Genomic DNA, 16,891 nt, shown 5'->3' with positions numbered 1-16,891 from the left:
CAAAATTACCCCAAGAGCGCAGAGACGACTCATCCGAGAGGTCACAAAAGACCCCAGGACAACGTCTAAAGAACTGCAGGCCTCACTTGCCTCAATTAAGGTCAGTGTTCACGACTCCACCATAAGAAAGAGACTGGGCAAAAACGGCCTGCATGGCAGATTTCCAAGACGCAAACCACTGTTAAGCAAAAAGAACATTAGGGCTCGTCTCAATTTTGCTAAGAAACATCTCAATGATTGCCAAGACTTTTGGGAAAATACCTTGTGGACTGATGAGACAAAAGTTGAACTTTTTGGAAGGCAAATGTCCCGTTACATCTGGCGTAAAAGGAACACAGCATTTCAGAAAAAGAACATCATACCAACAGTAAAATATGGTGGTGGTAGTGTGATGGTCTGGGGTTGTTTTGCTGCTTCAGGACCTGGAACGCTTGCTGTGATAGATGGAACCATGAATTCTACTGTCTACCAAAAAATCCTGAAGGAGAATGTCCGGCCATCTGTTCGTCAACTCAAGCTGAAGCGATCTTGGGTGCTGCAACAGGACAATGACCCAAAACACACCAGCAAATCCACCTCTGAATGGCTGAAGAAAAACAAAATGAAGACTTTGGAGTGGCCTAGTCAAAGTCCTGACCTGAATCCAATTGAGATGCTATGGCATGACCTTAAAAAGGCGGTTCATGCTAGAAAACCCTCAAATAAAGCTGAATTACAACAATTTTGCAAAGATGAGTGGGCCAAAATTCCTCCAGAGTGCTGTAAAAGACTCATTGCAAGTTATCGCAAACGCTTGATTGCAGTTATTGCTGCTAAGGGTGGCCCAACCAGTTATTAGGTTCAGGGGGCAATTACTTTTTCACACAGGGCCATGTAGGTTTGGATTTTTTTTTCTCCCTAAATAATAAAAACCACCATTTACAAACTGCATTTTGTGTTTACTTGTGTTATATTTGACTAATGGTTAAATGTGTTTGATGATCAGAAACATTTTGTGTGACAAACATGCAAAAGAATAAGAAATCAGGAAGGGGGCAAATAGTTTTTCACACCACTGTATAGTGCCTACGCTCATTATCATTTAAAGTACCAATCCCACACCATGATTAATGAAGGAACAAATATGGGTGCATACCCTTTAATATTATCATAAAATAAACTTAAATATTTGAATTTGGAATTGCACCAAAGTACCTGGGGAGGCACGGTGGCGCAGTTGTAGCACTGCTGCCTCTTAGTAAGGAGCTCTGGGTTCGCTTCCCAGGTCCTCCCTGCATGGAGTTTGCAAGTTCTCCCCATGTCTGCGTGGGTTTTCTCCGGGTGCTCCAGTTTCTTCCCATAGTCCAAAGACATGCAGGTTAAGTGCATTGGCGATACTAAATTGTTCCGTGTGTGTGTGTGTGTGTGTGTGTGCCCTGTGGTGGGTTGGCGCCCTGCCCGGGGTTTGCTCCTGCCTTGCGCCCTGTGCTGGCTGGGATTGGCTCCAGCAGACCCCCGTGACCCTGTGTTAGAATATAGCAGGTTAGACCATGACTGACCAAAGTACCTCTAAACAAGACAACAGGTCAAAAGTGTTTAGGATTGTTTAATGTGGTACAACAGGACAAAAATAAAATTGACAAGGAGCTTACAAACTTAAATCATAATGAAAAAGCAAAGAAATTCAATCCTCACTTTCAAGTAGCAATCAGAAAGGCTTGGTGACAGACCTGCAGATCAATGAGAAAGACCCCAGCCTTGTCCCACACATGAAGGAGTACTGTGTGTTTAAGTTTTAGTTTCTTCCCATCAAAAGCAATTGTAGAAATCAGTGAACTTACAGTAACTCTAGCCAGACTAATGAACATGAAGCAAGGAGATGTATAGAACTAATGAAATTAAAATAATTGTTTTGTTCTTTTCAACAGCAGTGATATTTAAATGACATTTAATTTTGGCCACAGCTTCAAAGATTTCTAAACCTCCATATGTATATGATGGTAATTTAGACTGGCAGTCAGATAATCTACTCAAATCTCCAATACATGAATTGCTAGGTAAGTGTAGCGGTAAAAAGAAAATGATGGGCAAGGAGAAAGCAATGCAAAGGAAAAAGAGCAAATGTAGCAAAGTTAGTTTTATACTTAGTCACTTTATCAAATTCTGAAAAACATTTAAAGTTACCAGAAAGATTTTGAAGTAATTTTCCACCCACAAATGCTATATATTATATTTTACTTATCCCATGTAGATTGCAGTGATGGCTAAACTCTCTCAAAGCGTCACACAGAACACAGTGTCGCACGTGGCCAGGATTATTACCTGGCCGGGACGCCAGAAAGGACCGGAAGGTGGCAAGAATAACTTCCGGGCCACGAGGGCACAACTGCCACGGAGCAGGAGAGGACCACGGGAAAGGAGAACAAACTGTCGGACTTGTTGGGACCCGTGGCCACCGCCTGGGGGCGCTTTACACCTCGTGTGACCCGGATGTTGTTACTTCCGCCACACTCTGCAAGATGGCGGAGGGATCGGCCAGGGACGTCCAGAGTGTTTCAGGGTCAAAGGGCAGCACTTCCGCCACACCAGGAAGTGCTGCAAGAGGGACGTCATCAGCCACCTGGAGCACATCCGGGCAGGGATAAAAGGGGCCGACTCCTTACTGTCGTTGAGCCAGAGTCGGGAGTGGGAGTAGGACGAAGCTCCCAGGAGGAGAGGAAAGGCGGCCAAGGACTGAGAAAGACTTGATTTTGGGGTGATTTTTGCTGTGTGCTTTGTGTGGAGTGAAGAACTGTGTTTATTTAATGGAAAATAAACGTGTGTCTTTTATAAAGATGTGGTCTCCGACTGGTGGTGTCTGGGCAAATATCACAACAGGTATCAAGTTTTTAACAGAACAGGGCTTTGTGGTGACCAATGCTGGACAACAGCAAACTATACCAAAAACATCCGTGAAAAAATCTCACATTACTCGTGTTGCAGAATCCATATGGCAATCCATCCAATTGTATGCTCACAATGTCCTAAGCACGTGTATTATTACTATAACTATTATTAAAGTAGCCATCTCTGGAAAATATGCTAATTTTAGAACTTTTTGAATTTTAGAAAAGCAGAATAAGGGGTTGTGGAACTGAATTACATTGTAGTAGAAAATCAATTATTTTGCACTGCAGACACAGGTTCTTTGTTTGATTGACCTTTAACCTCTTTTGTAATGAGAATAGTTCCAAATTACAGTAGCGATTCCTCTGAAAATATGTCATCTTGGAGTTTTTTGGTCATGTCATGGGAACTCATTTTCTATTACTTCCTCTAATTAGTTTCACTTACAGCTGAGAGGATTTTCAGTAATGTTGACAGTTGGAAATATTGAAAAGAGAAATACACAATTGATGTGATGGAAAGCCTTTGCAGTATTCTAAAAGCAGATGTAGGTATGTACAACTCACAATATCTTAACACTAGAATTACCAGAGCCTACGAAAAAACTCGTATATCCGGCCCACCTTAAATCGCTTCTTAAATCCGTTCACACCTCTCCGCCAGCATCCTTTGTCCTCTAAATGTGCTGATAAAAGACAAGCTGCCAGCAGCCGGCTATTCCATCCCCCCACCGACTTAGGACGTGAGCGAAGTTTTCCCAGCTCACGCCTTGATTGATTATGTGGGAGTGAAGTGGAGTTTTACAGTGGAAATAAGACATCATTATTCTAAAGTAATCTGTGTAAACACATTGTTAAAACAGAAACTTTTTCATATTTTAGTAATAAATGTTACAAAATGTAGTAGGCATAAACTATAGAATATATAAAGCCCGAGTTCCAAAGATCAAATAAACACTTTCACAAAAGCATCAAGAAAGATTCAACAGCTTCTGTGGCGTAGCGCGCTAAGATTTGCCTCTTAACGCAGAGCAGCTTTTCCTTGCCTCACAGACCTGAGTTCGATTCCCTGCTGGGGATGAAGTGTTGCTTTTTTTTTCTTTTCTTTTAAACCTCAAACGGACATAAAATTTGTACATTGGTATGCACTGTCAGTTACTGAGATCGTTATATTTTCATGTGGGATGCTCCTTTTAAAATATTTTTTTAACAATTGAGACTGCAATTAACAGGAACAACTGTCCTTATAACTGTTATTTTTAAGATCCATTACACACAGACAGACAGAGCACTGCGTAATAGAGAGACAGACAGGCAGAGAAGTCACTAGATATATAAATAAACAGGGAAGCCACGTGTACTGAAAGAAAAAAAAGAACAACATGTGCGTTGTCCCTGACTCTCTAAGTAAGATCGGGGGAGGGGTGATGTTAGAGCGCCCGCGCTTATTCAGTGCAGCAAGGACAACGCACATGTTGTTCTTTTTTTCTTTCAGTACACGTGGCTTCCCTGTTTATTTATATATCTAGTGACTTCTCTGCCTGTCTGTCTCTCTATTACGCAGTGCTCTGTCTGTCTGTGTGTTATGGATCTTAAAAATAAGTTATAAGGACAGTTGTTCCTGTTAATTGCAGTCTCAATTGTTAAAAAAATAATTGAAAAGGAGCATCCTACATGAAAATATAACGATCTCAGTAACTGACAGTGCATACCAATGTATAAATTTTATGTCCGTTTGAGGTTTAAAAGAAAAGAAAAAAAGAGCAACACTTCATCCCCAGCGGGGAATCGAACTCCGGTCTGTGAGGCAAGGAAAAGCTGCTCTGCGCTAAGAGGCAAATCTTAGCGCGCTACGCCACAGAAGCTGTTGAATCATTCTTGAAGCTTTTGTGAAAGTGTTTATTTGATCTTTGGAACTCGGGCTTTATATATTCTATAGTTTATGCCTACTACATTTTGTAACATTTATTACTAAAATATGAAAAAGTTTCTGTTTTAACAATGTGTTTACACAGATTACTTTAGAATAATGATGTCTCATTTCCACTGTAAAACTCCACTTCACTCCCACATAATCAATCAAGGCGTGAGCTGGGAAAACTTCGCTCACATTCTAAGTCGGTGGGGGGATGGAATAGCCGGTTGCTGGCAGCTTGTCTTTTATCAGCACATTTACAGGACAAAGGATGCTGGCGGAGAGGTGTGAACGGATTTAAGAAGCGATTTAAGGTGGGCCGGATATACGAGTTTTTTCGTAGGCTCTGGTAATTCTAGTGTTAAGAGGTGTTTTGATCTCCTACCAGAGCTTCAAGGCCTTCTTCACCATCCATTTTGCCCATGGAACTGGCTACACCTACATGGCATGCTGTTACCTGGATTGTTCTCTAGCAACTTTTTGTCACTTTAATCACTGGCCATCCATAATATATGAGATAACATATGAACAGATGTACTACAGCTCTGAACTTGTAAAGCGCTTTGGGGTGGCATTCTCCGCAGAAAATTACTCTTATCTGTTAATGACAAATATGTTCTGAGATTGTCCAAGTAAGGAAGACAGACCTTTTGAGTTGAAGAGGTTATACTCAATAGTAATAGCACCTAAGAGTGGCAACTTGTTTCACATTGATTAGCATGTGCAAGTAGAAATTTCACTGTACTCCTGCACATGTGACAATAATGAATCTATAAACATGTTCTGGAAAACAGACAACCATATTCTATCATTAATGTAAGATTATAAAGTGCCGCTATGAATTTAATGAGACTATTCTTAACAAAACCCATATTTATCCTTTTTGAATTTATGGTCTCTTGTTTACTTTTAATTTGTATTTAAAATTCCCATATCATAGGCTTCAGTGCTACGTTACTTATTTATTAATCCTCAAGGGGAAATTCACAAATGACACTTGAAAGTTCAAATCAGGCATCTTACAATATATGCAAAACAAAATCATTTTAAAAACTGCAGACACAAACTAACTTATTAGGTGAAAAATTAAGAAAGTTTAAAAATCAACATCATAGCTTCACCTACCAGAACTTTACCACATCATTTAGACCGAGATTCCCTATATGCCTGGAATAATGAAATGTACAGAGGAACTTCTCCAAGTATTCAAGGCTTGCCTGCAAACAAAAAACAACATTATTAGTGTTAAATTGAGTTCACTGTATAAGCTTTCATCACATTACATTGGCTTTAAAAACCCAAGATAACAACACTAATTCAGTACTGCAGATTTATTTTTTGGTAATGATGTATGCATTTTAGCATTCCTGTTAATTGCACATCTCTGCCTGTGATGCACTAGGTGCCCACAGTCATGGGCCTCTTCCATTTCCCAGGACATAGATGGTCATAACCAAGATGGACTAGGACAAATAAGATCACAAATAACAGTTATGGCGCAAAAGAGATTTTTATTAAAAACTAAGAATGTGCCCAAAGCAAAATTCAGTCCACATAGTGGACAATAAATAATCTTTAAACAGTTCTGTGTGAGAAACCTAATAACCCAATAAAATGATGTAACAAATAACAGTTAAAAACAAGGTTAAAATCAGAATCATTATTCAGCTCGAGCCCCAGTGCTTCTTTGAAACACAACCCCCATCTTACCCTGCTCACCCATCAATTCATGTTCATACTGTATATGCTCAGCAAGGCTGAGACACTGGCAAATGCAGTCCCACCAATGACTTCCCTCCAGCCACCTTCTTTAAGGCATCCCCGAGACAATTTAAGCCCGACTCCCTTCTCCTGCGACTTCCAAAGGTGTACACAGGACCACAGGGCACTCTGTCACTCCTGCTTTCAAGCTCAAAAGTAGCTCCTGGAATGCTTCATCATCTTCCTCTTGCACTGGCTCCAACCCAATTTTGTTCTCTTTTTAACCTCAATTTCTTATTCCTTCCCTTTCTCTGACCCCCTCAAACCATCTATTCTTTTGTGAAAGTAGCAGCCACCTCAACATTCTACATAGTGTTAATGAGAAGTAGCTGAGCCAATTGGTCTCATGCATGTGTAGACCATTTCTCCATTAAGCACTCTGCAGCTTTCCATTTAAGCTGCACACCTATACTCACAAGGTCTGTGCTGCACTATTTTTTAAAAAATATCCTGTACATGTGGCAATACACGCCATAGACCCCTGACATGTCAAACCACACTGTGATTCTTAGCTTCTGTGAGTGAATTACATGTCACATCACTACAGATTTTCCTCATGTTTCAAAGCATTAGGTGCCAAACAAATGGCCAATGTAGGTGTTTTCAAATTTCAAATAAACTTTTATTTAGAAAGATTTTATGAAACAGATCATTTTCATACCATGGTAGACTAGCCACAGATATATAAGTGTGTAGTACCATGTGCTGTTCTATCATTTATATTTTATCTTCTTGTCACAGACTAAAACCAGGTCACACTTACATACATTTTTATATTTGTTATGAGTGACCTGGTGATGACTGATAAACCTGTACCCTATGGAATTTCTTGTTGCCCTAGGACATACTGTAAATACTATAAGGTGGCAGTGAGGGTTTCATCTTAGTACCATCTATTCTGTCATACTTGCCTCCGGACCTACCTACCCACCTTTATTGCCTGGTCATGCTAGAGCACTACTATGTGAAGAGAGAGAGAGAGAAAAAAAACAATTTACTGCACATTTAGTGGTGCAGAAAAAACGGGTAAAGCTGCCCTCACCATTTGATTTTAAATACTTGTGTATTAGTTCGAGTGCTGGGGACTATTAGTGGCTACAAGCTACTCCTACATGTGCATAATTTACTTCAGATGACACATTTATATCTCTTTCCCTAATGTACAAATATGCTGCTACATTGTTTCTTTTCAAAAACACCATAACGGTTTTGGTAGTTTTAATTCCTGCCTAAGACTAACATGAAAAAGTAAACAGTGAATAGTACTCATTTGTGGTTTCAGACAAAAACAATGTTATAATTTAGGCATTATAAACCAAGATTTTGGTTTGGTTAACCCTTTCTGCCAAAAAAGGATTAGGGGTGAGGTTTTGGTTGGTTTCTACATTTATGCTATTAGGAAAAGTACACAATTTATACATGATTAATGTATTAATTTTGGGTTGGCGGGGAAATCAAAATAATACAAAATTAAATGTTTTTAAAGTATTGTATAAAATAAAAACTATAAATACAAATTGCTTAGTACTACTTATTTCATTCAAATAAAAAAATCCACTTTATCACAAAGTATAAGACTTTTGACCACTGAATTCAAAAGTGCAGTATTATGGGAGTGAGTTTCCTGTTTATGAAGTGCATTGATTATTCAGGAAATTTTAATTCAACAAATTTTGCCAAAAAATGCATGTTTTGAGCATACAACTGGATAACATATTAAGGTTATGCGACACAAGTATTGTCAGTTTTTTTTCTTTTCTATGGACTTTTTCCACATCGTCACCACTGATTTCTATTAAGTCATAAACTTTTTTGTCTATATTCTGCATGAAAACACATGATTCAAAGTATTTCTCAGTACACTACAAACTTCATCACTACAAACTACAGTACGTTAAAAAAAAAATAAATAAAAATTCTGGGTGGAGCATTACCTTAATTTGATTTTTTTTGACAGAAACTCTTTAGTGTAAAAATAAAATCTCTGCAAATTGGTCTAAATTAGAAATATAAATTATTATTATAATGATGATTATTATTAATCCTGTTAGTATTCACTCCCGTTAAATCATTATCATTTAGTAGATACATCTTTGGCAGCCATGACAGCCTCACGTAAGGTTTCTGTCAGATTTGCACATATACAGTGGTGTGAAAAACTATTTGCCCCCTTCCTGATTTCTTATTCTTTTGCATGTTTGTCACACAAAATGTTTCTGATCATCAAACACATTTAACCATTAGTCAAATATAACACAAGTAAACACAAAATGCAGTTTGTAAATGGTGGTTTTTATTATTTAAGGAGAAAAAAAAATCCAAACCTACATGGCCCTATGTGAAAAAGTAATTGCCCCCTGAACCTAATAACTGGTTGGGCCACCCTTAGCAGCAATAACTGCAATCAAGCGTTTGCGATAACTTGCAATGAGTCTTTTACAGCGCTCTGGAGGAATTTTGGCCCATCATCTTTGCAAAATTGTTGTAATTCAGCTTTATTTGAGGGTTTTCTAGCATGAACCGCCTTTTTAAGGTCATGCCATAGCATCTCAATTGGATTCAGGTCAGGACTTTGACTAGGCCACTCCAAAGTCTTCATTTTGTTTTTCTTCAGCCATTCAGAGGTGGATTTGCTGGTGTGTTTTGGGTCATTGTCCTGTTGCAGCACCCAAGATCGCTTCAGCTTGAGTTGACGAACAGATGGCCGGACATTCTCCTTCAGGATTTTTTGGTAGACAGTAGAATTCATGGTTCCATCTATCACAGCAAGCCTTCCAGGTCCTGAAGCAGCAAAACAACCCCAGACCATCACACTACCACCACCATATTTTACTGTTGGTATGATGTTCTTTTTCTGAAATGCTGTGTTCCTTTTACGCCAGATGTAACGGGACATTTGCCTTCCAAAAAGTTCAACTTTTGACTCATCAGTCCACAAGGTATTTTCCCAAAAGTCTTGGCAATCATTGAGATGTTTCTTAGCAAAATTGAGACGAGCCTTAATGTTCTTTTTGCTTAACAGTGGTTTGCGTCTTGGACATCTGCCATGCAGGCCGTTTTTGCCCAGTCTCTTTCTTATGGTGGAGTCGTTAACACTGACCTTAATTGAGGCAAGTGAGGCCTGCAGTTCTTTAGACGTTGTCCTGGGGTCTTTTGTGACCTCTCGGATGAGTCGTCTCTGCGCTCTTGGGGTAATTTTGGTTGGCTGGCCACTCCTGGGAAGGTTCACCACTGTTCCATGTTTTTGCCATTTGTGGATAATGGCTCTCACTGTGGTTCGCTGGAGTCCCAAAGCTTTAGAAATGGCTTTATAACCTTTACCAGACTGATAGATCTCAATTACTTCTGTTCTCATTTGTTCCTGAATTTCTTTGGATCTTGGCATGATGTCTAGCTTTTGAGGTGCTTTTGGTCTACTTCTCTGTGTCAGGCAGCTCCTATTTAAGTGATTTCTTGATTGAAACAGGTGTGGCAGTAATCAGGCCTGGGGGTGGCTACGGAAATTGAACTCAGGTGTGATACACCACAGTTAGGTTATTTTTTAACAAGGGGGCAATTACTTTTTCACACAGGGCCATGTAGGTTTGGATTTTTTTTCTCCCTAAATAATAAAAACCATCATTTAAAAACTGCATTTTGTGTTTACTTGTGTTATATTTGACTAATGGTTAAATGTGTTTGATGATCAGAAACATTTTGTGTGACAAACATGCAAAAGAATAAGAAATCAGGAAGGGGGCAAACTGTAGACACACCACACACCACTGTAGACATTAATTTCTTCCTCATTTTTCTTTACAAATCTGCTTGAAAATCTCTCAGGCTTTATGAGGATCACAAGTGAACGGTCTTTTTTCAAGTCCTACCACAAATTCTCAGTAGAACTGACATCTGGACTATGACACTGCCACTTTAGGACATTGACATTGCTGTTTATAAGCCATTCATGTGTAGCATTGGCTTTTTTTTTTTAATCTGGCTGGAAAAAAAAGATCTCTCCCTAGGTGCAGATTTCTTACTGACTACATCAGGTTTTTGTCCAGGATTTCCTCGTATTTATCTGCATTAAATTTACCCCCACAAGCCTTCCAGGGGCTGCTGCTAAGATTCATCCTGAAACCATGATACTGCTTCCCACCATACTTCATGGTGGGGATGGTGTGTTTTTGATAATGTGCAGTGGAAACATGGCATTTCTATGGATGGCCGAAAAACTCAATTTTGGTCTCCTCAGACCACAGAAACATCTTCTAGCTGAAGATGTCATGTGTGTGTTTTTTTTTTTTTTTAACAGTAAACTGCAAATGTACCTGGGCAAGAGTTGTCTACATACTCTCTCCGGTCTCATTAACTGTTTCGGAGTTATTGTATGTCTTTTGGTGGGCTCCCTTACTTGTCGTCTTCTTGTAAGATCACTCAGTGTTTGTGGATGGCCTGCTCTAGGCATATTTAGAGCTGTGTCACACTCCTTTCATTTCTTACTAATTGACTTGGATTTGTTTATTTAGTGGTTAAAATATTTTCTTGTCTCCATCCTCTAACATGACCTTCAATGACACTTTTACTGAAATGTTTGGTGTGTTTGTTTGTCTTTACTGTATAGGTTAGGCTACCGTACTGTCTCACCACAAGCTGGAGCTTCCAGATAAAGGTGCATTTATACTGCAGTGAACTCAAACCCCTTGACAACAAGTGACTGTGGTATAGCATGTCCGTGGCTTAGCATTTAGGAGATTGGTGTAGTAACTGGGGCGAGATGCACCAGTCTATCTCAATTGTTTCATCCACTTTCTGTGTGCGATTGAGGCACTGCAACAATGGAGGCATATAAGGACGAGCTGGTGGGAGGAAACCGAGAGGAAGAAGAAAGGGAGGGGAGGTTAGAGAGGAATGGAAAGAAACAGGCAGAAGTGAGCAAGAGCCAGTGCAAGATGGGAGGAAGCAGGCAGACAGGAAGGGGAGCACCAGGAAGGAGCATGTGGCAGACAACTCAGGAGGAGGCTGTGGTATTGCTCCTGTTGAGCAACCATGTAGCAAGAGCGGCCATTACACTCAGGGTGTGCCCTCACTGGGAGGAGCCAGTGAATGGCACCAGGGGGAGTACAATGCACTCTCACTGGGAGGAGCCAGGTATTGCAAGTGGAGCAGAGCTCAGTGGCTCCCTGTGGAATGCCGCGGGATTGGCTGTGGGGACATGAGACGGAATAAAAGGTTGTCTGCACCTACTTGATGGATGTCTCATGCTGCAGGGCTCGATCAGGGAAAGATGGAGAGAAGTCTGTTTGAAAAGGAAGGCATCATGGCTCTGAATTGTAAAGAACAGTTTCTTGTCTGTGTTTTTATTCTCGCTTTTAATTTTTTTTTTTATAATTTTATTGTAATAATTCATACAAATCCATCAATTTTTTTTTACAAATAATAGGACTGAAAAAAAAAAAAAAACAAAGAAAACAAGTCGACCACCACCCCAGAGAGAGAGAGCATGGCCAACAGAGTAAAACTTAAGACTTGTAGACATACCTACATTGATGAGTTTAATAGGCCAGTAGAGATGAATGGAGAGGAAAAAGAGATGCGGAGATAATTGCTTCCTCGGTGCTTTAAGAGCTTATTCTAAAATTTTATTGATTATATCCTGCCAGGTTTTAAAAAAATTCTGTACAGAACCTCTAACTGTATATTTGATTTTTTCCAATTTCAAATAGTACAGTGCATCCGGAAAGTATTCACAGCGCATCACTTTTTCCATATTTTGTTATGTTACAGCCTTATTCCAAAATGGATTAAATTCATTTTTTTCCTCAGAATTCTACACACAACACCCCATTAATGACAACATGGAAAAAGTTTACTTGAGGTTTTTGCAAATTTATTAAAAATTTAAAAACTGAGAAATCACATGTACATAAGTATTCACAGCCTTTGCTCAATACTTTGTCGATGCACCTTTGGCAGCAATTACAGCCTCAAGTCTTTTTGAATATGATGTCACAAGCTTGGCACACCTATCCTTGGCCAGTTTCGCCCGGCTCTATTCAATAAGGGCGCGCACAAAAAGGCGAGCTTCAAAAGGGCGACCTCAATTGAGCGCGGTGAATAAAGGCGTTCGTAGATAATTTAGTTCAAATGGCTCTGGAATATGTGAAGAGCAACAAAGGTGCAGATCTACTTGTAGTCGAAGGCGATAGACAGATGTAGTCGAAGGCGATAGATAGATAGATAGATAGATAGATAGATAGATAGATAGATAGATAGATAGATAGATAGATAGATAGATAGATAGATAGATAGATAGATAGATAGATAGATAGATAGATAGATAGATAGATAGATAGATAGATAGATAGATAGATAGATAGATAGATAGATACTTTATTAATCCCTATGGGAAATTGAGAAAGAATTCAGAAAGGAGAAAACTATCAACGGGAAACATATCTGGAAATGCACTGAATATAGGATTGGAAATTGTTCGTCTCGCTGTCATACCAAAAATGGATTATTCGTCAAGAGACCATCTACGCACAACCATGTTCCAGATGTGGCGAATATCGAAACAAGGAAAGCAATAGTGGACATCAAACAACAAGCAACTTCTTCTACTGATGGACCGCAGGAACTCGTGGCTACAGCAACTCAAGGTCTGTCATCAGCGGTCGTTGGACAACTTCCTGTTTTTCGTCACCTTAAACAAACTGTCCGTCGCGTTCGGCGTGTCAACGAAGCACCAATGTCAAACCCAACTAGTCTGGACAACTTGACTATACCTGTTGAATATTCGACGATTACTGGAGGTGAGCAATTTCTTCGATATGACAGTGGACCAGGAAACCAGCAATTCTTAGTCTTTTCAACGCAGGGGAATCTGCAGGTCCTTGCCGAATGTGAAGCCTGGTTATGCAACGGAACTTTCAAATCTGCACCTCATTTGTTCCAGCAAATCTACACGATTCAGATAAAGTACGAAACAAACTTTCCTCTTGTTTACGTGCTCATGAGTGGCAAGAGTTCAAGTAGTTACATTCGAGTACTTACTGAACTGAAAAACATCTGTCAACGATTGGATCCTAAGACAATTGTTATAGATTTCGAGCAGGTCAGTATTCGGGCGTTCAACACGATGTTCCCACGTGCAACTCATCAAGGATGCTTCTTCCACTTCAGTCAGTGTCTGTGGCGTCGGATGCAGCAGACACCGGACATCGTTCAGCAATATACGACTGATGCCGAGTTCGCTCTAGGTCTTCGTCATTTGGCTGCACTGGCTTTCGTTGCCCCGGATGATGTTGTCGACGTCTTTGAAGAGCTGATGGACGTGCCTTTCTTTGTCAACAATTACAGAGACATCAGCAAACTGCTTGGTTACTTCGAAGACACATGGATCGGACGCCCATCACGACGCAATCTACGTCACAAACCGATCTTCCCCATCAGCCTTTGGAATGTCTATGACCGAGCGATCAACGATCTCCCAAAGGCCAACAATTCCATTGAAGGATGGCACTGGGCGTTTTCATCCTTGCTGGGAGCGTGTCATCCAACTATGTGGAGATTTATCGAAGGCCTTAAGAAAGAGCAGAGCCTTACTGAACTGCGTCTTGAACAGCTCGTTGCAGGAGTGCCTATTCCAAGGCCAAGGAAGACCTACAGAGTTACTTCGAAGTGAATTAAATCAATTGTCCTTGATTATGCTAATAGACTGCATCTCGAATATCTACGTGGCATTGCACATAATCTACAGCTTCAAGTGTAACACAACAATGAGTAAGAGCAGAAAACAACGAAATATAGAGAGCTTTAGAAATAGTTCATTAGAAGTTCATGCATTAATTAATTGGATATTTTAATATTCTTGCTTTCGCCTTTTTATATGTTCAATCATTGCCTTTATCTAATAAATTTTCTGTAATAATTTTGTTGCGTTTGCCTTTAATCGCTGCGCCCAATTGAGGTCGCTCTTTTGAAGCTCGCCTTTATTTACGCGTGTCTTTATTTGCTGCGCCCAATTGAAGTCACCCTTTTGAAGCTCGCCTTTATTGAAGGATACCATTTCGCCCATTCCTCTTTGCAGCACCTCTCAAGCTCCATCAGGTTCGTTGGGTTGGTTGGGAAGCGTCGGTGCACAGCCATTTTAAGATCTCTCCAGAGATGTTCAATCGGATTCAAGTCTGGGCTCTGGCTAGGCCACTCAAGGACATTCACAGAGTTGTCCTGAAGCCACTCCTTTGATATCTTGGCTGTGTGCTTAGGGTCGTTGTCCTACTGAAAGATGAACCGTCGCCCTAGTCTGAGGTCAAGAGCGCTCTTGAGCAGGTTTTCATCCAGGATGTCTCTGTATATTGCTGCAGTCATCTTTCCCTTTATCCTGACTAGTCTCCCAGTCCCTGCCGCTGAAAAACATCCCCACAGCATGATGCTGCCACCACCATGCTTCACTGTAGGGATGGTATTGGCCTGGTGATAAGCGGTGCCTGGTTTCCTCCAAACGTGACGCCTGGCATTCACACCAAAGAGTTCAATCTTTGTCTCATCAGACCAGAGAATTTTCTTTCTCATGGTCTGAGAGTCCTTCAGGTGCCCTTTGGCAAACTCCAGGCGGTCTGCCATGTGCCTTTTACTAAGGAGTGGCTTCCGTCTGGCCACTCTACCATACAGGCCTGATTGGTGGATTGCTGCAGAGATGGTTGTCCTTCTGGAAGGCTCTCCTCTCTCCACAGAGGACCTCTGGAGCTCTGACAGAGTGACCATCGGGTTCTTGGTCACCTCCCTGACTAAGGCCCTTCTACCCTGATCGCTCAGTTTAGATGGCCGACCAGCTCTAGGAAGAGTCCTGGTGGTTTCGAACTTCTTCCACTTACGGATGATGGAGGCCACTGTACTCATTGGGACCTTCAAAGCAGCAGAAATTTTTCTGTAACCTTCCCCAGATTTGTGCCTCGACACAATCCTGTCTCAGAGGTCTACAGACAATTCCTTTGACTTCATGCTTGGTTTGTGCTCTGACATGAACTGTCAACTGTGGAACCTTATATAGACAGGTGTGTGCCTTTCCAAATCATGTCCAATCAACTGAATTTACCACAGGTGGACTCCAATTAAGCTGCAGAAACATGTCAATGATGATCAGGGGAAACAGGATGCACCTGAGCTCAATTTTGAGCTTCATGGCAAAGGCTGTGAATACTTATGTACATGTGATTTCTCAGTTTTTTTATTTTTAATAAATTTGCAAAAATCTCAAGTAAACTTTTTTCACGTTGTCATTATGGGGCATTGTGTGTAGAATTCTGAGGAAAAAAATGAATTTAATCCATTCTGGAATAAGGCTGTAACATAACAAAATGTGGAAAAAGTGATGCACTGTGAATACTTTCCGGATGCACTGTATAAAACATTGGTTACCCACTGACTTAAAAGAGGAGCGTTAGGATTCTTCCATTTCAGCAAAACAAGTCTGCATGCCAAAAGTGTAGTGAATGCAATCACAGTTTGTTTGCCCTTCTCCACTTTAAAACCATCTGGAAAAACACCAAACACAAGTGTTAATGGGTTAGGAGGGATTGTGACACCAAGGCTGTCTGAAAGGCACTTAAAAATTTTGGTCTAAAATGATGTTAATTTGGCGCAGGCCCAGAACATGTGACCTAGTGAGGCTGGGACTTGATTGCAGCATTCGCAGGTTGGATCTTGCCCTGGAAACATTTTGGACAGTTTTAGGAAAGACAGATATATAATTTTTAATTGTATAATTGTATGCTTTGCGCATATGGAGCTCAAGTGAAGTCTCTGCATTGCTGTTTTCCACTCCTTTTCTGATATATTGATTAAGAGATCTTTTTCCCACTGTCCTCTTGGATCTTTGAAAGGGAGGGACTGTAAAATAATTTTATATATTGCAGAGATGGTGTCTAAGTCCCTGAAATTGAGCAGTATTTTTTCCAGCGTGGATGAGGGTGCAAGATGAGGAAAATCAGGCAGGTTCTGTTTAATAAAGTTCCTAATTTGAAGATAGTGAAAGAAATGTGTGGCTGTTATTCTCGTTTTTAATGGATTTATTTATTGGGATTTTTAACCTCTACAGACACTCATTTTTATTGAATTATTTATTTACTGGACTGGAGCACTGTACTTGGATTGTTTTTAGTAAAAGCACTGATACATTTTATACACCTACCCCTTGCTGTGTCCTCATTTGCTGGCTCTTCCTCAGGTAGGTTATCAGCAGTTGCAGGTCCAAGTGGCTCCCTGGGATTGTCACTATCACAGTGACTTCCACTTCTAAAACCAACTGACTGCACCAGTGATGATTTACTGTGTTTTAAATAATGGGGTTAATACTTATGCAATCAAC

At 40.4% G+C, this 16,891-nt stretch overlaps 1 protein-coding gene across 1 annotated transcript in view; it reads right to left on the bottom strand.

The window, feature by feature from the left end:
* Positions 1 to 16,891, bottom strand: part of lyst (lysosomal trafficking regulator) — a 211,462-nt gene that overhangs the window by 155,865 nt on the left and 38,706 nt on the right. The window contains exon 2 of the mRNA XM_028820350.2: positions 5,905 to 5,996. Coding sequence (XP_028676183.1) covers positions 5,905 to 5,996 — 92 coding nt within the window. The remainder of the gene's footprint in view (positions 1 to 5,904; positions 5,997 to 16,891) is intronic.

Source organism: Erpetoichthys calabaricus, chromosome 15 (assembly GCF_900747795.2).
Source record: "Erpetoichthys calabaricus chromosome 15, fErpCal1.3, whole genome shotgun sequence".
In the NCBI taxonomy this organism is placed as follows: Eukaryota; Metazoa; Chordata; class Cladistia; order Polypteriformes; family Polypteridae; genus Erpetoichthys; species Erpetoichthys calabaricus.
Note: the sequence above shows the minus strand (reverse complement) of the source record. Positions and strands in the feature narration are given on the sequence as shown.